This window comes from Balaenoptera physalus (assembly GCF_965194825.1).
Source record: "Balaenoptera physalus genome assembly, chromosome: X".
In the NCBI taxonomy this organism is placed as follows: domain Eukaryota; kingdom Metazoa; phylum Chordata; class Mammalia; order Artiodactyla; family Balaenopteridae; genus Balaenoptera; species Balaenoptera physalus.
In genome coordinates this window covers 104,325,696-104,351,436 of record NC_138903.1, presented here as the reverse complement: position 1 = coordinate 104,351,436, position 25,741 = coordinate 104,325,696, and the positions used below count along the sequence as shown (strand labels likewise).

General features: G+C 36.7%; 1 protein-coding gene across 7 annotated transcripts in view; it reads right to left on the bottom strand.

Moving 5' to 3' along the window:
• DOCK11 (dedicator of cytokinesis 11) overlaps positions 1–25,741 on the bottom strand; it is a 190,509-nt gene that overhangs the window by 53,939 nt on the left and 110,829 nt on the right. For 6 of the 7 annotated variants that reach the window (XM_082445483.1, XM_082445485.1, XM_082445479.1 and 3 more), the window contains exons 30-40: positions 22,877–22,988; positions 22,335–22,373; positions 20,502–20,680; positions 16,108–16,224; positions 14,449–14,524; positions 13,761–13,870; positions 11,835–11,946; positions 5,998–6,064; positions 4,572–4,619; positions 3,106–3,248; positions 1,731–1,846 (exon numbers count right to left, since the gene is read on the bottom strand). In XM_082445483.1, coding sequence (XP_082301609.1) covers positions 1,731–1,846; positions 3,106–3,248; positions 4,572–4,619; positions 5,998–6,064; positions 11,835–11,946; positions 13,761–13,870; positions 14,449–14,524; positions 16,108–16,224; positions 20,502–20,680; positions 22,335–22,373; positions 22,877–22,988 — 1,119 coding nt within the window. The remainder of the gene's footprint in view (positions 1–1,730; positions 1,847–3,105; positions 3,249–4,571; positions 4,620–5,997; positions 6,065–11,834; positions 11,947–13,760; positions 13,871–14,448; positions 14,525–16,107; positions 16,225–20,501; positions 20,681–22,334; positions 22,374–22,876; positions 22,989–25,741) is intronic. The other variant, XM_082445481.1, reaches the window with a different exon arrangement.

Here is a 25,741-nt window from a genome sequence, read left to right as displayed (position 1 = left end):
CATAAGATATCTTTAGCCACTGGTGACAAATTAAACCCTCTATGAGTAGAGATAATAACAGGGATCACAACTGAACAGACTACGTAAATTGTTTAAATGTTCCTTGCAAATAGAGATATAAGAGAAACAACAAATTGTAGAGAAATATCTATTGGTTTGTGAACCTTTAAAAAAAAGGCATTGGTTAACACCTTCAGCCCTGCTCTCCTATCCCTCAAGAAACTAATTACCGGGTTACAACTTGGCCAAAAGTAACAACAACGAACCAAAACAATATGCAAACCTGTAACAGATTTAATAGTAACCTTGATAGCCAGAATCCCTGAATGGTCTTTGATCTTTCTGTTAGTCTACCTCTAACAAGCATGGGGTAGTGGTTAGAAGCATGGACTCTTGTGATAACTGGCCTAGATCAGAATCCTGATTCTGCTAACTAACCACCTATGTGACATTAACTTCCCTGTGAGCCTCAGTTTCCTCATTTTAAAATGGGAAAAATAACAGTATCTATATCACGAAGCTAGTGTGAGGATTAAAGGTGAGTCCACATTTGTACTTTTAAGTTTACTAAGGTATAATTTACATACCACAAAATTTACCTATTTTAAGTACATGATTCAATTAGTTTTGGTAAATTTCCAGAGTTCTGCAACCATTACAACCCAATCATTCCCATCATCTCAAAAAGATCCTTGGTGCCCATTTGCAGTCCTCTTTTCCACCTCCAGACCCACAACAAAAAAGTGAGTTAATGTTTCTAAAGCACTTAGGATAGTGCCTGACATCTACCAAGAGATGTACGTTAAACAAATAAGAAGTATTTGAATAGGAGGAAGGAATACAATGCAAACCTTGAGACCAAATGTCTTACTTACTGGCACAATAAAAAATGAATTTGGGTTGCATTTTAATCAGAACAAACTTAATACTTCATAAAGGGATTTTGCAGCCTATTTCTTATTAGTATCTAATTCAGTTTTCCCTGATAAGCCTCTTGGAAAAGCACAGGCCAGGTTTCCATAGTAAATCCGGAGGGCTGAAGCAATTAACTGAATTACTTAGAGAAGGGGGGAAGAAAAGAAAAAAAATCTGTATAACTCAGATGAAAAGCCAGCAAGAGTTTTCACTTTTGAGTTCTCCCACTACTGTTACCCTTCATTATAGTTATACAGTCTTTACTTTTCAAAGCACTCTCACATCCATTATCTCATTTTACATCTTCAACAACCCTGCAAGATAATTGCTTTTAATTTCTTCTTCTTTTTTTTTTAATCCTAGCAATGATGATTTGTATCGAGAGGCAAGCATCTGAGAAAAACCACTAGGCACCTGATGAGGGAAGCCAGCCGGCCAGCCTGCCTGGACATCATCTGGCTTGACAAGATACCTCATCACAACGGGTGTTTGGATAAACTGACTCAATCATAATTTGGGCTAAAAAGTACTGGATATTTTCATAAAAGTGTGAAAGAAAACTGTTTTTAAACAGGAAAATAAAAGAGAAGGGAAATTCAGGGCAAATTAGTCCAATCCTCTCATTTTATGGATGTGGCACACGAGTCTCAGTGATTTCCCAAGGTCACACAGGAGCCAAACTAGGTCTGCCATCCAAGTTTCCTGACTGCTCACCGGGGGCTTTTATACTATACTAAGCTTCGTCTGACTAATTAGTTTTTGCATAATATTTTCTTTGCAATGATACCAACTGAGTTCTAACTCTTCATGTTTACCTTGAAGCACTGGGTGAAAAATGATATGGTATCTAGTACTGTTAGGGAAACTTCAGTAGCAGTATTGCCTTCAAGAAGTGCCTGATGGAAAATGTCTGCTTCAGTTGTTGCAGAACCTGGGATTTAAAAAAAAAGAAAATTAAAACTGCCCAACACAGAGATTCACATAACAGTTTTGAATGATTTTCTCCCCCAAAGACTCAGAGAGAGAGACAAACACAAAGAAAGCAGGCTTTTAATACCTGCAGACTTAATGAGTTTCACTGTGTTTACTCCTTAATCAAATATGGTCTGGGTTAATCAATTCCACTGATTTTTACTTCAGCTCTGTATCAACAGCTCTGCAACAAATAATTAGGTGCCCACTTCTTTGGAGACAAGATTTCAGTGATGAACTATGGTGATGTAACCAGGAAATAACGCAGGAGGCATTTTAGGCTGTGCTGTTAATTATGTGTGCAAAAATGAGAAACTCATAGAAATGCAGCTACATTACATACAGTGGTGCCCTATGGCCAGATGTTTTCAATGATGCCAATGGTATGAGATGTTTCTAAATCAGAAGGAAAACAAAGCATCTGGGCCAACTGAAATACACAGGTTTATTATATTGATATTTTTACAAGTGACAAAGAGCAAAGCTGAAGGCTGTAAGACATGCATTTTTTTTAAAGGTCTTGACTCTATTAGCTCAGGTCCATCTGCTCAAGACATTTGTTTTTATTATCAGCCCTTATCGCAAAGCCAGTTCTGCTGGCTTCCTTTTATGCAACCTCCAAAGGACTGCGTGGAAATGAACGTTTATCTCACTCTTTGACTTTTTTATTAATATTTGTTTTTCAGAGGATAGCTTCCATTTATATAACCCTGTAGCTTCCTCCTTGTCTTATTCGACTTGTCAATACTTCAACCTATGTGAAATACATCTTTGTCAAAGTACTATTTACAGTTCTTTGATTTCTGTGGTCAGCTCAGCATGGACAATCCCTTAAGATCACTGAATGAACAATAGCAACTCTAAACAAATATTATACATACTATTATATTAAGATGCCGTTATTTGCATTAAAGTAGGAATAAAGGATATCGAATGTAAAATAATATAAGAACAATAATTCAAAGGGAAAATTAACTTCCTTGATATTGAACTAAGAAAAAAAACCCATCATTACCTAAAATTGCTGAAAAATCCATGCATATTTTATCATATATTCACATATGATGAAATGACTGTTCATAAACAGAGATATGCAATTGTATGTATGTATGGGAGATGATTACCAATTGTATTGGAGATTTAAGCCAGTACTTCTTTAAGATTAAATAGTATAAATATCTGTTTCAAATGGGTACCCTACACACATTTTTCACTTACTGTGATTAAGTGTAAATGAACTTTCCAGGCTACTAAGATGTTGAAGCCGGGCCTGCATTATTCCTGATCTGTTTCGAAGAGCTGGCATGGTTTGCGATTTTCGGTCTATTCCAAAGTGTTTTGACATCCAGGCATCATGCACCCTAAAATAAATGTTAAAGTTAGGAAATGGAGCACTCTGAGAATACATCTCAACGTTAGATTTTTTAAACTAATAAATGACTAGGTTTCCACATAAACACTGTGTTATGCTCAGTATTTACTTGGCTTAAATGAGGCATCACTGGAAATTGTATGAAGCTTAATGTATATTTAAAATAGCTTATACTATACGAATACAAGTAAGGAATTTAGAGAGTTTCTTACTCCCCTTCTTCTCCTCAAAAATATCAGAGTAAAGTGGACAACACTCCAATAAGATCCAGTCTTTTCTCAGGAGGTAAGGAAAGGCAAGAGTCAGAGAAAACAGTAAGAGGGATACTCGGAGTTGACGTGAGGTGGAAGAATTCCTGGAGTTAGATGTTTAAGAATGAGTGCCTATCTAATCTGTTTCTGGACCTGAGTTAAACTTGGAGCAGAAATTTTTACTCTATAAACATGTCTATTTGCACATTTTTCTTTGTTTTCCTTTAATTTTAAGGTTCCATTAAAAAAAATTACAACCGGGTAATACAGGAACTAAGGAAGAAAAAGAGTTTGTCTATCCTCTAATAAACATAGAGGGTGGGTCAGCAGAATCTTAGAGGTTAAGGTTCATGGTGGTAGTTACCATACCAGTTCTAAACCAGTTCCCAGTGCTGGGAAGACACTGGAAATCATCCCCTGAATTATTAGGATGTTCCAGAGACTCAGCAGTAAACCTCATCCAAACAGCCTCTTTAGTTTTTGGAAGTGCCATGGAATTTACTTAAAAAAAGAATTCTATTTGAGTTCCTTTAATGACTAACTCTACCCCTGAAATATATCTTATTGAAATAAGCAAGTAATCTTTTCCTTACAGTTCCTCATTAAGTATTTATTTCACTAAGACTTACACAGCAAAAAGAAGAAATAAATAATATATAGTGCACGTCCCAATTGCTGTTGGGGATTTCTATTCACGTTAGTAACTGAGGTGAGTATTGACAGGTCGTAGATAAAAGTACAGATCTTACAGTTGTCCTCACTTTACGATTTCCTGCCTTCCCCTTGATCTAGCCCTTTCTCACATCCTTCAGAAGAGACAAGCATCTGTTCTAGGAGTAGAACAGAAACTCTGCATATCAGTCTAACTACTACCCTCTGGAAAACTTAAAAAATGTTCACATCAGATTAATTTCAACTTTGAGTTGAGACGCATTAAATAAATCATGGGTATCTTAATGTCAACTCAAAATGAATCATCTAGGTTATACATGGCATAATTAAGACTGCCCTCTGTTGGAAGAGAAGAAAAAAAGTGGAAATTGCAGTGCTATGGGAATTACCTTGCTATGTTTCTTTTCCCCATATATCTAAAGTGAAACAAACATACTCTAGAAAGAAAAACAAGAGCATGTTAGTAAGATATTACCATACTTTGCATTTTAACAAGTAATATTTGAAAATTCATGTGTCACAAAGAATGACCCATTTAAAATCATATTACAATAATATGTTTTGGTATACAAAAATAAATATACAAATAACTACTTGCCGTATTATATCTTTCTACATTTATTTGCTACAATTACATCAGCACCAAAAAGCTCCATGTCTTCATATACAATTCTAATGACATATTTTTTAAAAAACCGTCAATGCAAATCATCCCTTGTGCTTTATAGTGTGTGTCACAGCAAAGGTCTCTAGCACAGTGAGTAACACCTAAAAAGGTTCTTAAGCCCTAAAAATTGGGGCAATTGCTATATTTTTTATAATGGCATTAAAATACTTTCTAGTATGGAAAATCTCAAACACATACAAAAGTAGAGAGGACAGCAAACTAAATCCCACATACCCAGCACCCACCAGCTTCAACAATTATCAGCTCATGGCCATTCTTAACTTCTACCCCAAACAGGTCCCATGCTCTCCCTCCACACTCCCTACTGCCTTTATTTTTTTAAAGTAAATCCCCAACATCATATATTTTCATTAGTAAACATTTCAATATAATTAGAGTAGTTTTTTTTAATCGTAATTTTTATTTGCTGACATTTTCTGCAAAATTTTGAAAGACTTTACTAAGTTCTTATGCATAGATTACCCTCTTTGTGTTTTGGTAGACACACACACATGATATCATATATGTGTACTATTTATTTAGAAATTTCTTACATTTCATTCTAATTTTTCTTTTAGCTTTCAATAATGATGTAAAAATAGCTCAGCATACAATACAGGACAATTTCCAACCTCCACCTAGGAAAAGGCTAGATTTTTTTCCCTAAGGACCTTGCAATAGATATATATATATATATATATATATATATATATATATATGGATATATATATATATGCATTTCTGAAGTAGGTAGAATTACTCAGCTCTACATAAGAGTACAAATTCTAAATTCCAACATTTAAGCTGCTCCATTAAGCCAGCATCTGCTCTAAATGAATGATTTAGGACAGCTGATGCCACTTCCAGTTTTCCAGATCACAGAAAGACTCCTGATGGTCTGCAAGGATGCACTATTATTAGCTAGAGTTTTCTATAATATCACAAGTATTTCATCTCCATGTTTTTCTTCTGTCTATGTGTGAAGAACCTGTATGTCAGCCTCTAAACTATCAAAATAGTTTATCATTTCCTACATTATTAACAAATATGCTGTTGAAAACAGAAAAGGGGTAATATTTTATTATGTATAAAAATTAAGCTCCCAAAAATAAGAGGAAATTTTATGAAAATAAGTTAATATAACTTACTCTAGAAGTATAAGAATGTTTATGAGCTCCTGGGGAGATACTTTATTCCAGTAAGTTAAGAGTGTATCTGAAAATGGAATGAATAAAGTGTTACATCTTGAGATAGCATAGATCTTACAGCGAATAGCGCAGTGAACTCCAATGTACCAATGACTTAGTTTCAACAACCATTAACTCACAGCCAATTCTGTCTCATCTATATCCTCCCCTCCTATCTCATCTCACTGCCCAATACCCACACTGTATTCTTTTGAATTAATTCTAAATATACCTTTTAATCTGTAATTATTTCAACTTCAACAATTATTTTTATGTATTTTATAAATGTTCTTTTGGATGGCTTATCATCCCTGAAGACAGAGGAAGGGAAGTAGACCTGGGGTTTTTAATAAGCTTCCTAAAATTTTATGCAAGATGGTGCGTTTAAGTACATTTTTCCGAAGGTAGGGTCAAGCACCTTCGCCTGCTACTCAAAGGGCTCTGCGAACCAAACAGTCTGAGAACTTTAAACTTTAGAGGAAGAGACTGATAACTTTCTTTTTCCTCTTTGCCTTTGGATTATCAACCCTGAAGTCCTGGCAATATACAAACATACACACACATTAATGGAACTACTATTTCAGATATAAAAGTCCCTTAAACCTATCACATACACTTCTCTTGTGAGCTGTTCCCTTTTTTTTTTTTACTTCCAACACACTCACGGAGACTTTTTTAAAAAGAAAAATATTGCCCTCACTTAACCTTCCATTCCTTTTTTATCCTGTTCAGATATAGCTAATGGTGTCAGCAGGTCCACTTCTAAATTTAAAAACCTGGTAGGGATCGCAAAAGTAGGCAATGACGTAGTGGCCTGCCTCGCGAGAGCCTCTGAAGATAGGGATGGACGACTAGGTAATGTTGGCTAAACGGAGGGGTGACAGGGAGGGAAGAGTGTGTGGGTTTTGACTTTATTTCCCCAATTTACTCAAGACCATGAGTACTGACAGTTTTCAATGTTTATAAAATACTGATCATCAGGAATAAAGATGCTAACATAAGGTCAAATTAGATTTGTTTCAAAAATAAAGTGAGCACTGACTTCCGGTCCCCCCCCCCTCCGCCTTCGGGAGCCCTTCCAGCTCAGCGCAGCGTGGCTCTCCCAGAAGTCACTGCGTTTCCGGTCTCTCCAGCCTCTCGTTACAGGCCGGCTTGAAGGCGCTATCTTCCTTCTGCGCACTGGCTTTTCCCGCCAAAAGGAGGCTCGGGTCTCCTTTCCGCCGCCAAACCGGGCCCTTCTGTCCACCTCCGAGCCATCCTCGCACCCGCCTTGTGCTCTGAAGCCTCTTCGCAGGTCTGTAGAAGGGGTGAAACTCTCGTCCCGTTCGCGGCCCAGCTCTAGTCAGCAGCCCTTCCGCCATTTTGCCGGCGGCGGTTTGTCTCCACTGTTTCCCAGTCCCAGTCAGGGAGACGAGATGCAGCAGGGGAACGTGGGTGGAGGAGACAAGGGAAGTGGCCGGAGATCTCACGCAAGAGATAAAAAGCAGGTTAGCGTCTGTGATTTGTCTTCTGACGCTTTTAAAAAAAACTGGCTAATCCTAAAAGAGCTGCATGACAGGGAGGTACTCCGTCTCCAGAGGAAACTAACCAGTCTGAGGAAAGAGCGATTGGCAGACAGAAGGCGGGCGGGCTCCAAAGCCAAAATTGAAGAGTTGATGGAGCAACAGAAAATCCTGAATATCACCATCCATGACCTGCGAAATAAGTTAAGCTCTAAAATATGTGACTGCTGTTCAGTGAACGAAATGTACAGGAAGACGCTACAGAAAGAATTTTACCATATCCAACAAAAAAATATGAAGTTTATTGCTTCGCTCTTGGCAGAAAGGAGTAAATTAAGAGAAGAAAATGAACAGCTTTCTGCAAGACTAAAACTGAAGGAGCAACAGCTTTCTGCAAGACTAAAACTGAAGGAGCAACACCTTCATCCTTCTAGTTCTGATAGTGATGACGACTTCATTCCTGGCACTCAAAATAGCGGGCTAGTTTTTTCAGTCAGGAAGCCTGCACCCAGATCTCAGATGCATCTGCCTGTCAGACTGGTAAAGCAGTCAAATACTGAAGAGATGAGATCTGGAGGCAAAAAGGAACAGCAACGGAGTCCCACGTTTCCAGGTCCACTTTATGGTGAGGGCATCTCTGAGGTGCCAGAGACCCCTCTGGAGAGTTCCTCTAACAGCAGTAAGCCTGCCACAGTAAGCAGTGCCAACCGGAAGTCATCTGTAAGTTTTCCTTTAACATCTAAACCTGGCGCTCAGAGCAGGTATGGATTTCAAGGTGACTTCAGCCTTCCTGAAGACAGGCTTGGCAATACACAAAAGGAACTGATTTTCACACAGAAGACCTCCACACAAAAGCGTAGAGCTCAGATGTACTTCTCTTGGAGCCCTTCCAGTATTTCTGCGAGAGAAAAACGACCTACTCCATTAGTATCTGAAACTTCAGAGGAAGCTATGCCTGGTCATACTAGCTCATTTGCTCCTTTTACACAGAGAAAGGAAAAGCGCCCTTTAAATGTACTTCCTTTTGACTGTACTTCTAGTGGGAAAAGAAGATCAGTGACTGGTGTTGCTCATTGCAAAACTGGATTTTCGGTGAGAGACAGCTGTGGCCAGACACCTTTCAATGAAGAGTTGACTGTGAGGAAGAATACTACTGAATCTACAGGTGCAGCGCATGGTGCTGATAAGCCACAAGGTGAGACCCAGAGTTTCATTTTGGGGTCTGCAATAAAGGGAAAAGCCAGGGTACAGTCAGAAAGAAGGAAGTAGCTTTCCCTCTTCCTCTCTCTTAAGGAGACTGCTTTTCTTTTCCAAGAGGACAGTCTTGCTGTCAATTCAGACTGTGTAACTGATAACCCCTGACTCTGATACACTTCTCAGAATATAATATACAAAGCAATAAGACCTACACAAAAGTTGGGCAAATGACTAAGACTTTGAAACAGTGAATTATTGCCAGTTAATAAATTTCAGCTACAGAGAAGGAAACTCATTCTTCAGAATCCCTGTACTTCCATATGAAAGTGTAGGGTCTACCATCTTTTTGCTGAAATTAAGTTGCTACTGTTTATGAGTCAATAAAAAGCCCAAAAAACTGAAAGCCAAGAGAAGACCTAAAGGGTGTGGACTGTAAGAGTTCAACATTTAAATGCATATAGAGTAACGAAAGTGAAATATTTACTGGACTTGACAAGGTAACTAGAATACATTCATTGAGAAGGACCAAGAAGCAGATATTTTTTCGAAATAACATGAATATGACTTTACAGATACCATGCAGCATGACTTTACATTTACAGAAGATAAAGAGGAGATGTGACTGTATGCTAGTCATTAAAAATTTGCTTTTAAAAATCAAAAAGCAAGAACAGAAGAAGGAAAAACCTAACCAACAAAGATCAAATATTTAGCAAGCAAGGTCAACATTTACAAGACGAGGGGGAACTATGAAGTTCTCAAGAAACAAAGCAGTTATGGTTTTACCCATGACATGAAAAAAGCAGCCAGCGGCTTGTCACTGGTTAACACTGTATGTGGTATGTGGGCGTGTGTGCACATGTGTACTGGGGTGGAGGAGAGGAGAACTAGTCAACGATGCATCTCCCTCTCCTCCTTCCTTCTCTCTCTCCCCCTACCACCCTCCTTCTTACTTTCCCTGGGCTGTGGTGGTATTCAACTACTTTTTTCTTTTTCTTTCCAGTTTTTTTTTTCCATGTTGCCTCTTGGGCCTTAAAAAAAAAAAAGACAAATTTATTAAGTGAATTCATGTGCCATAAAACTCATCCATTTAAATAGTGCCCAATACAGTAGTTTATGGTACATGTAAAAACTTATAAAACCACCACAGTTTTAGAATATTTTCATCACCCTAAAAAAAAAACCCATACATATTAGCAGTCACTTTCTACACTCCCCCACTTTTCACCTTGTGGGGAGACAAAAACAGTGAGCTGTGGCTGTAGTTATTAACTGATCCATTATTTCCTGGAATGAAATACCACCAGGGTTGAAAATGGTTTCCCTTTACTGTTTTCTTTCCCCAAACATGGAGGCTTATCACATAGCCTCAATAATCTTTGATGTTTACTCTAAATCATACGTTCTTAGAACTTGAAGATTCTGGTTACTTAAACCTGTTTTATTAATATACTTTAGAATTAACCATTCATATCTAGCTTTTGATTTGTTTCAATGTTTCTAGTGAGTTAACTATCAACTTATTTTATGTTTTTATATGCTGCATTATTACAAAAAAAGATTTAATATTTACTTAAAATGAAATAATAAATAGAAAAATAGAAAAAAAGTAAAATTTAACTACTGTATTATGATGATCAGAACCCAGGTGCTTTTATGTTCCTCATTCCCGCTTACTTTTTTTTTTTTTTTTTTGAGCAAAAACAGAAAAGGAAGAAAGGGGAGGGAATTGTGTAAACAAATGTGGTATTCAGAATAAGATAACCTTCTGCTTTTACTTCCAGAGGACATGCAGTTTATGAAAATCCTTTGGTTATAGTTTATCATATAAGGTAAAGAGGAAATGGTAATACTAGTTAATAATACAATTATACACCAAGGAAAAAAGAACAGAGCCTGGAAAAGAACCTGACACCATGCAAAACTGTATAATGGTACTGCAAAGATAACAGCATTGTGGGGAGACAAAAACAGTGAGCTGTGAATTATTAACTGATCCATTATCTCTTGGAATGAAATACCACCAGCATTGAAAATGATTTCCCTTTACTGTTTTCTTTACCCAAACATGGAGGCTTATCACATAGCCTCAATAATCTTTGATGTTTACTCTAAATCATACATTCTTAGAACTTGAAGATTCTGGTTATTTAAACCTGTTTTATTAATATACTTTAGAATTAACCATTCATATCTAGCTTTTGATTTGTTTCAATGTTTCTAGTGAGTTAACTATCAACTTATTTTATGTTTTTATATGCTGCATTATTACAAAAAAAGATTTAATATTTACTAAAAATGAAATAAAAAAATAGAAAAATAGAAAAAAAGTAAAATTTAACTACTGTATTATGATGATCAGAACCCAGGTGCTTTTATGTTCTTCATTCCTGCTTACTTTTTTTTTTTTTTTGAGCAAAAACAGAAAAGGAAGAAAGGGGAGGGAACTGTGTAAACAAATGTGGTATTCAGAATAAGATAACCTTCTGATTTTACTTCCAGAGGACATGCAGTTTATGAAAATGGTTATATTCTATCATATAGGGTAAAGAAGAAATGGTAATACTAGGAAATAATACAATTATACACCAAGGAAAAGAGAACAGAGCCTGGAAAAGAACCTGACACCATGCAAAACTGTATAATGGTACTGCAAAAGATAACAATGACATTCCTTACCCTCACAGAACCCTTCCTGTCTTTTTGTTTGCTTTTGATTTTCCAAATCCTGGGTCAAATAAAAGCTAAAGTGTTAACTATGACACTGGTTATTGTTATTTTCTTCTGTTTACGTTGGTCATTTACTGCATTATATGCTCTGCATGAAAAAAATGTTTAGCACCTCTAAAACTATTGCCTCACTTTAGAAACTAATTTTTAAATTAAAAAAAAAAAGTTATTTCAAAGAATCAAACCTGTATGACCGAAATGAACCTATTTTTAGTTAAAATATAGGAACATTCTAAGGTCAGAGTCTTCAAAGTTCTGTTTCTAATGTGCATGTGTTCTACATGCAGATGATGGTCAAATATTTGTTGCATGAACTTGTAAACCTGTGAGGGTGGAGTACAGTCCACGATTAATATGCTGGTAACTCACCTTCAGAAATCATTTTTACTATATACAAATAGCACATCAAGAGGCTTCTGATTTCATACTGATCCAATCGGTTATACTGAGATACACTACTCCTTGCAGAACTCTGCCGAGTCTGTAATACAAAGATAGGACTTTTGTGAAACAATATTGGTACTGTAGCTTCCCATAGCCTTTAACTCAATAACTGTTTTAACCGTTAGTCCTCTGTTTGGGAAAATTCTAAGCATAAATCCAAATTTTATATCACATTTGGAAGGTAAATGGGCTGACTCTTCTTTGCTACTGTACCTAATAATATCACTGGAAATTACCCTGCAGTCTTCATCAAGATATAGCCATGAATATACCGTGTATGTTTCATTCCCATAGGTCCTGTGTTTTAGTAAGAAAACATTTTGAACAATCATATGTGGCTATTCCAGGAAAAAAAGCTTTTACGTCAAGGAGAAACTTAACTAAGGTACATCGAAGCATAAGAAACATTTTAAACTCTTTAACTTCAGTCTCTCCTTAGAGTTTATTAAAATCCAATGTCTAAATAATAGGTCGGAAAATCTATCTTAAAAAAGGGGCTTAATGACATTACAAGATAATTTTACTAAGGAGGACCCAGTAATACTTCAAAATTAGAGCCTCTACAAAGTAGTGATGTTCCTATTATTTAGTGACTTTTGTTAAAATAGCAGTTAAGCATGACAAGATCTGACTTATTTGGGGATTTGTATGAATACAGCAATGACAATCTCCTAACGAATGTACCCTTGTTAGAAACCAATACTTTCAGCTGAACTAACCTGGGCTGGGGATGTATATTTACTAATGTAGGATTCACCAAGAACTTCTACTTGGAGCAAAACATCTAGGTTCTGAACGCTTGCTAGCTGTGTGACTACTAGCAAGTCATTTAGCCTCTTTGTCCTTTATGTGCCTTACCTATGACAGTGTCTGTTGTCTTAATTCTAAATGGTGTGAAATGAGAACCTTTATGATTAAATTACTAACTATGCAAAGACTCAATGGAGTATATATAGTCCAGTGGTTCTCAAGGGGTGGTTCCCAACCAGCGGCATCAGCATCACCTGGGAGCTTAGAAACACAAATGAGCAAAAGCCCCCAGACTGACGGAAACAAATTCTGGGCATGAGGCTCAGCTATCCATTTTTATAAAGTCCCCCAGATGCACCCTAAGAATGCCATGATCTAGAAGAAGTGCCGGAATTAGAAAACCTGGGTTCAGGCCTGGCCCTGCCATAGTTGTGTGGTTGTCCTAAGTCACAATCCCAGTTTTAATTTGTAAATTGAGAGTTGGAATTTATTATTTTTATGGACCCTTCTAACTCTAACTTTATATGATTCTCTGATTTTACGTAGCAGCGTGACAAGGCTTTACTGGTCTAAAGTGAGGTTTCTGTCTCAAGGCAGACATATCCCAAACTTTAATGTTAGGCTTGAAATAATTTGATGGAAGAGTTAGAGAATATATTGTGATTAAGTGATTCTGGGATGCTGAGATCATCAATTTGGGGACCTAATTTTTCTTCTCCCATGTTAATGTCATTACTCTATTACAAAAGAATAAAAAGCTGAATCCTGCCAGGGAGTGATTTAAGTGACAAGGTACATTAGGCATTTTAAACTTGAACCTTCCCTCTCTAGAACAGGTTTACAGAGTGTTAGGGTTAAAGGAGGTATTCAAAGTTGGAACTCTTAAAGATGAATGCCTTATCCTCTATAAACAGTTTCAAAATATCCAAGTAGCAGCTGCCAGGATAGGAAGGAACTGCTACAACATCCAAGAATTATGGGATGCTTTTTACAGATCCAGTACAGACTACAGGAGAGTAGAGAGACCCCTATTTGCATAAAAAGAAAGACTGCTGTAGCTTAACACATCACTAGGGTTATCCTATATATTTAGGTTCTTACATTTTCACCAGTGCTGCCCTGATCTGGAAATCCTGTTGCTCCTTCTGGGATGAGCGAACCTCTCGAATCTTCCCTCTTAATTCCGTGTCCATTTTGAAAAGACCCATAAGCTGGAAAAAAGCCAAGTCCTTGTTAGCAACAGGAAGAACTGTCAAAAATATTTTTAAAACTAAGCACTAGGTTAATTTAAGTAAAGACATATTTTAGGAAATAGATCTTGGTCATCTAAAATGTGAAGTTTATATATTACATTAAAACACCATAAGAAGCCAAATAAAGGGTAAACAATTTTTTTTCCTTGAAACACTTTAACATGGATGAAACTACAAGAAATTCCTTGCAAGTCATAAAATAAAGGCAAACAATTAGATAATTTTATAGATAAGGAAAGTCTGGCCCAGAGAAAGGAAGTGTCTTGTCCAGGACTGGAGACAGAGGATTGGAAACCAGTGTTTTTCTCATTATCCTTTATTTTCTTAGTATACTAAGCTAAATTTTACACAAGCTGAGACGAGGAAACCTAAGCAAAGAAATGTGGCTGCAAGTGTGTGTCAGATTTTAATTAAACTTTAGTAGAGATCATGCTATGTATAGTTTTTATTATGAAATATTTCAAAACTACAGAGAAGTATAGGGTGCATTTCTAAACAGCCATGCCACGTATAATCTTTAAAGGACTTTTAATTACCGGTGTCTTTGTCAGTGCTCAGACTCCCTCTACTTGTAGGTGAAGCGAAGCCACATGCAAACTCATCTCTGGATGCCTGTAACACAGTGTGATACCTCTGTCATTTAAATACATTTGTACACTAGGATAAGAAATCGGAATTAACAATGAGATGGTACCCTAATTTTAAACAAAGCTCACTGTGAAAGTCTAAGTCACATATCAGTATTGGTATTTAGGGGACATCTCTTTTAAAAATGGATCCTGGTACGCTGTTACAACCATGACCTCTGGCAAAGTGACACAACTCTAGGTGGCTGGTAAAAGCTGCAACTGGTGTGATCTAAACATGGTTCCATTCTCCTCCTTGAAGCAAGGGCAATACTAGAAGGAGAGGTGTGACCAGAGGCCCTACATGATCTTGAGTTGCAAAAGAAAGAATAGATAAGTAAAATATTTCCAAATATCACTGTCAAATGTTGTGGAGTGTGCATAAGCATGAGTAACTGTGTTTGTGAAGAAAGGCTTGCTTGACACCCAGGTAGGTGATATAGCGTCCACATTTAGCTGATTTACATAATTGGGAGCTACAGGCAATCAAGCGAGGCTTAAAAGCAGCTTTCTCAGGAACCCAGGGTAGGCTTGACAAATCTACGGACATTTATTATGGGGAATTTCCAAAGGAAGCTGTAAAGGACACAGTTTCACCTGCCACCCAACAATGTGACTTGGCTACTGAACATGTGAAGGTGATCTTGGGCCAGGCAGAACGTGGAGTGGGGGTGGGGCAGGAGTTATTAGTCCCACTGGACAGACTGCAAAGTATACACCACATTTTAAAATGGCAATCGGTAAAATGGAGCATGTCCAGAAGACTCCAACCAAGAAATGTAAAGGGTTTGAAACAACAAATGATGAAGTGGAGATATCTGGCCTGGAGAAAAATTTAGAAGGGACATGTGTGAAGGGGTATCACGTGGAGGTAGAAATGGATGTGTTCTATGTATCACTAGAAGGCAAAACTAGGACCAGTGGATAGAAAATCTTGTAGATCTAATGTGAGAAGGAAAGTTTTAATTACTACTATGGCAAAAGGTTGTTTTGCCAAGTGGGAGACTGATCACCTCCAAAGTTCCTTTCAACTCTAAGATTCTAAGGGGAGAAAAAAGCACAGACCGACTGTGATGAGTTAAAAGCCACTCACCAGGAAGTGCTGAGAGGAGGCTGTCAAAGAGAGGGAGAAGCAAAGGAATACAGTTTAATCCCTGGTGCCTAACATTTTGCAAAGTGAATGTTTTGTTCAGTTTTCTGGTTGAATAAATATATGAAGGCATGTAACAGCAGCAAATCTTAAAAAGAAAACACTGAGCACAGAGGATTCTTGGTGTTCTCTTGGACCTCGTTACTCAAAGTGTGGTCCTTAGACGAGAAAAAGCCAAGAGCCTGTTTGAAACGCATCATCTCAAGCTCCACCCCAGGGCTACTACCTTAGAATCTCTGTCTTCATTCCCCAGGTGATCCATATGCACATTAAGATTTGAGAAGCACTGCTCCAGGAAAAAGTATAAATTTAAAATGTTGTAAAAGGTGCACTATTGAGACCATACAGCGTATGACCCTAATTCCCAATACAGTCAATAAAACAGGATAAAATGACAATAGAAACACATTACTACTTACAGAATTAGGCATGGCTGCACAAGAATACAAGGTATCTCGACCCGCTAATCGCTGTATATTTTCCAAAAGCAGTCCAACAAATGGGAGGTACAATTGTGCTATTTTGGCTTGTTGGTTCTGAAAAATAATTATCAAAAGCTTAATAGATATATAATATGCCTATATTACAAATAAAGTTGGCTCCATCTATCCGTTTAAACACTAAAAGCAAGCTAATATCCATAACAAATTAGTGAAGCATGAGTCTATTTATACCCATACTCTCAAAACTAGCTGCCACACCACTTTGTTGGTATTTGAATTTACATACACTACAGAGTCGAAGCACATCCTTCAAACATCACTACATAATAGGCAAAAGTTTATTTTTTTTAATAGCAGATCGTGTTAGTCCTGCTCTGTAACTCCAGCGAGGGTTGGGTTTGATGAGAGCAGGGATCCCGTCTGTCTTGTTCATAGCTTCATCCCCAGTGCCTGGGCACATAGGATATGGTCAATATACATTAGCTGAATGAATGAATAGATGGAAGAAGTAAAAAACATGGTGAATTACTGTATTCATTCAAGAAATATGTCTTTGCTTTGAGTAAAGCTGCAATTAAAATAATGTAATCTTGGCCCCCTAAATCAATTATACAACTTGGGAGATTGATATATTTGTAAATATGCAAGTGAAGCTGGCCACTGGTCATCTTAATGAATGTGGTACCTCTTATACAAATTTATTGCTTTTCTCAGCTATAGACATTCCTCACCAGATATGTACATACATTCAAATCAGCCAAACCAGTGGTTGTGATGGCACAAGAGTTGCCCTCCATATTTTAGGACTTTGGGAGGTTTGTCTGTAGACTTAGATAAGGCCTCTAGGGTACAATGGTTAACCTACAGAATACAGATCAATAGTGTCTCATAGTTGCATTTATTCTTGAAATTGAACAATTTTTCATATGTTAATTGTCCATTTGTACTTCCTCTTTTATGAGTTTCAGGAACTCTTAACAGACCTACTTCTAATACACAACCCTAATCAGTAATAGTCTCTATCACTAGGAGATTCTGGTTCAGTAGGTCTGGGCTGGGTCCCAGGAATCTGCCCCAGATGGTGCTGATGTGCACTGAGGTTTGAGAACCACTGATCTAGTTCAATTTCCTGCTCAAGGCAGGAACAGCCCTTACCTACATCCTTGACAGATGGTTAGTTTTTAAACTTCTTAAACACTCCAGCCCTTTCAGAGGTTCTGTTAGAAAAATCCTTTAGCAGTTTGTAAGTTCTACCTGCTAGGTATAAGTTCTACCTGCTAGGTATATAGTCCACTTCCACTTTACATGGCAACCCTTTAAATATTTGGAGACAATTACCACAAATTGTCTTAATTCACTCTTCACAAGGCTAAATAGCTGTTACTACTTTTCTTTATTCTTCACATGGCTTTGATTTCAACAGTTTCCACCATCATCATCACCCTTTCTCGGCAGTTCTCTAATTTTCCAGGGTCCCACTTAAGATTTGAGAGGCAGTAGTATAGTCTAGTGGTTAAGAGCACAGATTTTGAATTTTAGACACATAAATTCCAGCTCTCCTGTTACTAGTTACTTGATTGTGATCAAGTCACTTAACCACAGTTTTCTCTTTAGTAAGATGGGGATAATAATAGTGACATTAATTCGTGTAAGCTAATGTTTAATACAGTGCCTGGCATATAGTGAGTCCTCAATAAATTTTAGCTACTATTATTAATATTATAGCTTCTCGATGGGAATTCATTTTAGCTCTGATAGTGAGTGATCACTAGGGAAGGAGATACTACACCTTTCTCAGGTGAACAGGAACACAGGCAAGCATGCAGTCAGGGCAAATATATTAAAAGTTTTGTCTGCACAAAAGACAGAAAACCATCTAAGAATCTATTAACAGAAGACAGTTTAGATAAATAGAATAAGGTATATCCATATGATGGAATACTATGCAGATTTAAAAAAAATACAGTAGATCAAATCTTCAGGCTATATTGTTAAGTGACAAAAGAAAAATGCATAATGGTTTCTACTATATATTTATATATATACATATATATAGCATATTGGCTTGTGCATGCATAAAATAGAAGTTTATATAAGAAACTGATAACAGTAGTTGCTTCTGGAGAGATGAATTGAGGCATGGAGGTAAGGAATGGAATGGGAGAGAGGCATTTTGATTCTTTTTTTTACCATGTGTGTAAGATTACTGTAAAAAAAAAAAAAAAAAAAAAAAAAGGAAAGAAAAATCTGCCCACAGTCCAAGCAGAAATTGCAATTCTTAGGTGTCAACATCACTTGCAGTGGGTACAGGAACTAATACAGACCCCAGAATAAATGTTAGATGTTGGATATTCTTGTTCTGAGTAGGAAAGATGTCTCATGGTATTAGGAGGGCTCCCAAAGCAGTTTTTGAGTAGCACATAATAGGGACCAGTGACATCTCCATAATTTCATTAGAGGAGAGGCTGCGGAGGGCAACATGGCTGGAATGGGGGGTGGCGGTGACTAGGAGATCGAGTCTCAAAGCAGCCTTTCCACAGGAAGAATTTTTTTCTTGACTGTATTTTTATTTGGGGTCACTTTGGGGGACCCAATGGAAATTATAGGGGCTTAAAGCTCCCCTCTCTGCCCCCACCCTGGCATCATCATTAATGGTGAACATGTTTTAAGTGAATGTATCAATATTTGACAAATGACCTCTTAGGCCACCTGTGAAGTCTTTGGACCAAACAGAGAAAGGGAATGAAGCAGGTTCATGAAGCAAAGTTTTACTGGGGAGAATCCTATACACACTTAAAACCTGTCAGAAGATTTTGAACAAAGAAAGGGCTTTAGAAATTACTGAAAGGGTAATGAGGCTGGCATCTCAATCTTTCCCATAGTCTAAAACCTCAAACACTCAAAGAGGCAGAGTGTTATTTACAGACAACAACAGTGATGTGTGTGTGTGCGTGTGAGTACATATACTGCTCTCAGAATTTTAAAAAGTAAATAATGTGCAAATATGTGATATAAAATATTTAAAATTCTACCTCTAGGTAAGACACTAGTGAAATCCGATATTCCTTCACTTTCATCTGAGGAGGCAGGGGAAAAAATACAACTTCCTGCTTTAAGAACAAGAACTTCATTTTGTACTTTTCCCACAAATTCTTTGAAATCATGGCTAAAGACATTTTCCTCCGCTACTACTAGGTACAAACAGAGCCCAGTGGTAACTGGCATTCTTAAAGCTTTGACAAAGCTTGGTTGGAATGGATGACTTTAAGATATCTTTTCATTTAGATATATTATACCAGTTAACTTACGTTAAGTCAGTATCAACATTCACACACACACAAAAAGTGGCACATAATAAAGCAAACCACACTAAATGGGAGTATGTTATTATAATTATAATGTGGAAAAAACAATGCAAACTGCAGTAAGTAATAACATCTGAAAGCTAAAGAGTTTAAATCTACTTTAGGATAGAATTATATGAAGAAAACTAGCAAAATTTGTAAGTAAAACAAATCTTCATAATTAAAGAAATATAATTGGATATAGCTGGCAGGCATTTTCTGTTTTTTAAGGACAAATGGGAATACTGTAGAAAAAGAATAAAATCCATCTCCAAGTCAGCTTTCCAAAGTAATTATAATAATAAATGACATGACAATTTTATTTAAATTTGAATGTAAAACAAAGGGACAAATTCTTAATTATGAAACAATATGTTACATTGAGCCAGGTAAGTAAGTTAGGTTATTCTAAATCCATACAGTTTGGCATCTACTTTTTGAAGCCCATAGGGTATAATGTTAGTAAGATTTGAATATACCCTCCATCCCCATATATTAAGTTAAAGGTGCAGCAAAAAGCAACTGCAGCTGTGGCCTTCACACACGGACAGTGTGTAATGTATGTAAAGTTTACAGCCACACCTACATTTTTTCAGTAAGAAGAAAAACTTCATATTACATATTTTATATTGGACATACTTAATGTGTCATTATTAATCACTTAATAATCAATAATAGCATTTATTTAGGGAGATATATTTAAGGATATATATTAAGGTGTGTATTTGAAAGAGTGCACATGGCTATAATCGTATATGATTTTTAAAAAAAATTCTAGTTTATGTAACAAATCATGAAGCAGTTGTGCTGTTCTTTAGACATGATTTGAAAAACCAGTGTTCTTCTTCAACAGTTATCTGAACAGTATTTTTAAAACCTAATCATTTGAAACGGAAACAAAACGTATTTGTAAAAATAAATTCATCAATCCCCCCGTTATGTTCCTTACTGAAAACTTCACCTTGAACATAAAATCTTCTTAGAAACTAACTAATGTGATACTGATGATGATACGAACATCCTTACCTTGTGCTGGTATCTAGTGTCAAATGCATGTTTTATCAAAAGATTCTTTATGACAGAGATAGCTGTATATCTGATCTCATAATTGTCTTGAAGAGCGATGGAGGTTTCCCTCAGAAGTAGACCAACCAAGAAGTGATGCTTGCAATACTCATCTGATAAACTGTATTCAAGATTTGAATCTGCAGCATAATGAAATTTAAAATCCATTTATAAAAATACTCAAAAATTACTTTAACATTAAAGCACTATATTTATTCCTTAGTCATATGTGACCATGCTAGCAAGAACTATACTGTTATTATTAACAAATATGAACAATTCTTTTGTCATATAGAAAAAGCATGCAAAATTTTACAAGATACGAGCACTCATCATTGGGCTAGATGATAGCCTTAATGACAATTTCAGTCGGTAAAATAGTCCCTAGAATTCTTTGTTTTTCGAGATGCTTTTCAAATCTTAGAAATCTTAGGATAAAACCTAGAACGAAAGAATACTGTATTTGGCAATGTTTTAACACATTTCTTCATATCTGAAGAGATTTAGTTACAACTACAGATTGGAGTAATTCTCTACAGCAATACTTGATTCACTTATCTGTTTATATTTGTAAAGTAGGAAAAGGAAGAGACACTAGACAACTGAATCACCGTAACAGTATTAACTATTGACTGTTTTAGTAAATGTTATATATTGGCCCCAATACGATGGGGCACAAGAACAATAAGAAAAACAGCCTCTCACTCAAATTCATCACACGAATACAAATCTTTTATTTCATAAAATTACCGCTTTGAACTATTTCTTTCACTTCCTTTTAGATCCTCAGTCCATTTTAAATCCCAGCTGCTAATATCCTGGTTGGGACTTGCCTTATAAACTGATTGGGTCACAATCAGAAGAGACCGTGACCAAGTTTAGTAATTTCTATGGTAAATTTCTACTACCTTTATTTCCTCTCCCGTACCCTTTAATTTTAGTTAGGCCATAAAGCTGAAGGATATGTTTTCCTTTTCTTTTCTGGTCTCTTCAGCACTTAATATAATGCTATATATTCAGTTAGGACTTAATAAAAGCTAAATCAGATTTAACCCTAAACCCTCATCCCTTCTTTTCCCTGAACTCCTCAAGCCATCAATAAATACTGGGGGAAATATCGGAGCTATACATGCTCAGAATCTAATAAGGGAGCGGTTGAATAGGGGTGCTTGGGTTTTTAAATATTTTTTCTCCGTTTTCACCGGCTGGCATTCAAGCACTGAAACTGGTGCTCAGCAGCTACCCTCCTAGAGACCAAGGTAGCTGATATTCTTTCTGCCATTGGTCATGCTCTTTTGTGAACCCCAACCACTTTCTATGCACAGGAACCAGTACGGACTAACCCAGGTGGCCTTATCTGGGTCGACTTTACAATGGTAGTAAGCTTTTTTACTTCAGGGGTTTGAATAAATCCAATCAGGTAGTTTCAGCCAACCTCCAAAACTGTGGCCAAGCAGTCATTAAGCAGGGTCAGAGAGGAGGGAGGCAAGCCTGGCAGAGATGAGACACACTTAAAGAACAGCTACCCTCTAGCCCCCATGCTGGCTTGAGCCAAAACTTGTTTTCTGAGGACGGTGTTTTAAAGTTGATCCTTCTAGCAATCAACACTCAAGCTGATTTTAAGAGTTAACAAATACACCACCTCCTAGGTTTTCTGGGTACATTAACTAAAGCTTCATCTTGGCTAGGGAGGATTTAAAAAGCAAACAAAGCCCCCATCCATCTTAGCCATTCATGAAATCAATTGTTTTTAAAGACAGCAAACTACTTTAGAGTGAACCGAGTTAAACCTACCTACTGAAGTCAAACGGTCCACCGCAAATGAAAAAAAATCTAATTAATATATGAAAAGAAAAGGGACAAATAAAAAACATAGTAACATAAGAATAGTGCTACACAACAAAGCATTCAATAAAACTAGCAATGGAGATAACTGAAGGCATTTCATCAATTTAATACATACATATCACTATTTTACTCTGCCTTTATACTTCTCTTTTGATGTTCCATTCAGCAGAAATGTATTTATATGGTTTTTTCTTAATTCAGTCTCACATAAGAGTCCAAACAGTACTACAGAGAGCAATTTAACTGGTATCTGACATCTGTGTTTAAGCAGCAATCTATGTAACACACCTAATTTCTTCATACTATGAATACTACCACTGACACTATGAAGGAAATGCCGAGTACCATTAACAAACCTATCTTCAGATAGTAACAATTCTGACATTACCTTTAGATTGACTGGTTTAACTAGAAAACGTTATACTATACTAGCGCTAGCCAAAAAAAGGAAAACACAATCCCTAATGATGGAAAACACGAATACATACCTTGAACTCGCTGAAGTTTAGGTTTTGCAAATGCCATTGGCAAATTCAGAGGAATGTAATGTTCGTGATTGCAAACTGTTTGCAGGAATTCAAACTTGTATTCAGCCAGGACCTAAACACAAAGAAATTAAACAAAAACTCCTATTTAGTAGTCATTTACTATTTTAATAATTAAATACAGTACATTAATTTTCAAAACAGAAGTGTTTAGTATTTCAGGCATACCTTAAAATGTGACCTGTGCAGTAAAGAGCTAACATAGCAGGTCCAAGACTGCTCGCCTTAAAAACGCCTGCTTGCACGGTTGGTCATTGGCTGGCATTTGGGAAATTGGATTTTTTTTTTTTAATTATATAAGTTTCAGGTATACAACATTATAATTTGACATCTGTATACACTACAAAGTGATCATCATCACAAGTCTAGTTGCCATCCATCAGCATACAGTTTACACCCCCCTTCACCATTCTGCCCACCCCCCAACCTCTTCCCCGCTGGTAATCACTAATCTGTTCTCTGTATCTATGAGTTTGTTTTGGGTTTTTTTTGTTCATTTCTCTTTTTAGATTCCACATGTGAGTGAAATCATATGGTATTTGTCTTTCCATCTGACTTATTTCACTTAGCATAATACTTTTAAGGTCCATCCATGTTGTAAAATGGCAAGATTTCATTCTTTTTTTGTTTTGAGTAGTATTCCATTTTATATATATACACATACAAAGACACACACACACTTACACACATATATACCACATCTTCTTTATCCATTCATCCATCGATGGACATTTAGGTTATTTCCATATCTTGGCTACTGTAAATGATGCCACAGTGAACATAGGGGTGCATATCATTTTGAATTAGCGTTTTAATGTTCTATGGATAGATACCCAGAAGTGGAAAAGTTGGGTCATATTATGGTAGTTCTACTCTTAATTTTTTGAGGAATCTCCATACTGTTTTCCACAGTGGCTACACCAATTCACAGTCCCACAAACACTGTACGAGGGTTCCCATTTCTCCACATCCTCTCTAACATTTGTTATTTCTTGTCTTTTCGATAATAGCCATTCTAACAGATTATGAGGTGATGTCTCACTGTGGTTTTGATCTGCGTTTCCCAATAATTAGTGATGCTGAACATCTTTCCATGTGCTGTTGGCCATCTGTATGTCTTCTTTAGAAAAATGTCTATTCAGATCCTCTGCCCATTTTTAAATCAGATTGTTTTTGTTGTTGTTGAATTGTATTAGTTCATTATATATTTTGGATATTAACCCCTTGATGGATATATGATTTGCAAATATCTTCTCCCATTCAGTAGGCTGCCTTTTCATTTTGATGATGGTTTCCATCACTGTGTAAAAGCTTTTTAGTTTGACGTAGTCCCATTTGCTTATTTTTGCTTTTGTTTCCTTTGCCTTTGGAGTCAGATCCACAAAAACATCACTAAGAAGGATGTCAGTAAGGTTACTGCCTACGTTTTCTTCTAGGAATTTTATGATTTCAGGTCTTACATTCAAGTCTTTACTCCATTTTGAGTTAATTTTTGTGTTATGATGTAAGATAGCGGTCTAGTTTCATTCTTTTACATGTGGCTGTCCAGCTTTCCCAACACCTTTTATTGAAGAGACTGTCTTTTCTCCATTGTATGTGCTTTGCTCCTTTGTTGTAACTTAATTGTTCATATATGTATGGGTTTACTTCTGGGCTCTCAGTTTTGTTCTGCTGATCTGTGTATCTGTTTTTATGTCAGTCCCGTACTGTTTTGATTATGATAGCTTTTGTAGTATAGTTTGAAATCAGGGAGCATGACACCTCCAGTTCTGTTCTTTCTCAGATTGTTTTGGCTATTCAGGATCTTTTGTGGTTTCATACAAATTTTAGAATTATTTGTTCTAGTTCTGTGAAATATACCACTGGAATTTTGATAGGGAATACACTGAATCTGTAGATTGCTTTGGGTTGTATGAACATTTTAACAATATTAATTCTTCCAATCCATGATTATGGAATATTTCCATTTATTTGTGGCTTCTTCAGTTTCTTTCATCAGTGTCTTATAGTTTTCAGTGCACAAATCTTTCACCTCCTTGGTTAAATTTATTCCTAGGTATTTTATTCTTTTTGATGCAATTGTAAATGGGATTGTTTTCTTAATTTCGCTGATAGTTTGTTATTAGTGTATAGAAATACCACAGATTTCTGTATGTTGATTTTGTATCATACAACATTACTGAATTCATTTATTAGTTCTAACAGAGTTTTGGTGTAGTCTTTAGGGTTTTCTGTATGTATTATCATGTCATCTGCAAACAGCGACAGTTTTACTTCTTCCTTTCCAATTTGGATGCCTTTTATTTCTTTTTCTTGCCTAATTTCTGTGGGCATCCTTGTCTTGTTCCTGATCTTTTTTTTTTTTTTTTTTTTTTTTTGCTGCGTTGGATCTTTGTTGCTGTGTGCGGGCTTTCTCTAGTTGCGGCGAGCAGGCGCTACTCTTCGTTGTGGTGCACGGGCTTCTCACTGCGGTGGCTTCTCTTGTTGTGGAGCACGGGCTTCAGTAGTTGTGGCACATGGGCTCAGTAGTTGTGGCTCACAGGCTCTAGAGTGCAGGCTCAGTAGTCGTGGTGCATGGGCTTAGTTGCTCCACGGCATGTGGGATCTTCCTGGGCCAGGGATCGAACCCATGTCCCCTGCATTGGCAGGCAGATTCTTAACTACTGTGCCACCAGGGAAGCCCCTTGTTCCTGATCTTAAGAGGAAAAGCTTTCAGTTTTTCACTGTTGAGTATGATGTTAGCTATGGGTTTGTCATATATGGACTTTATTATGTTAAGGTATGTTCCCTCTATACCCACTGTTGAGA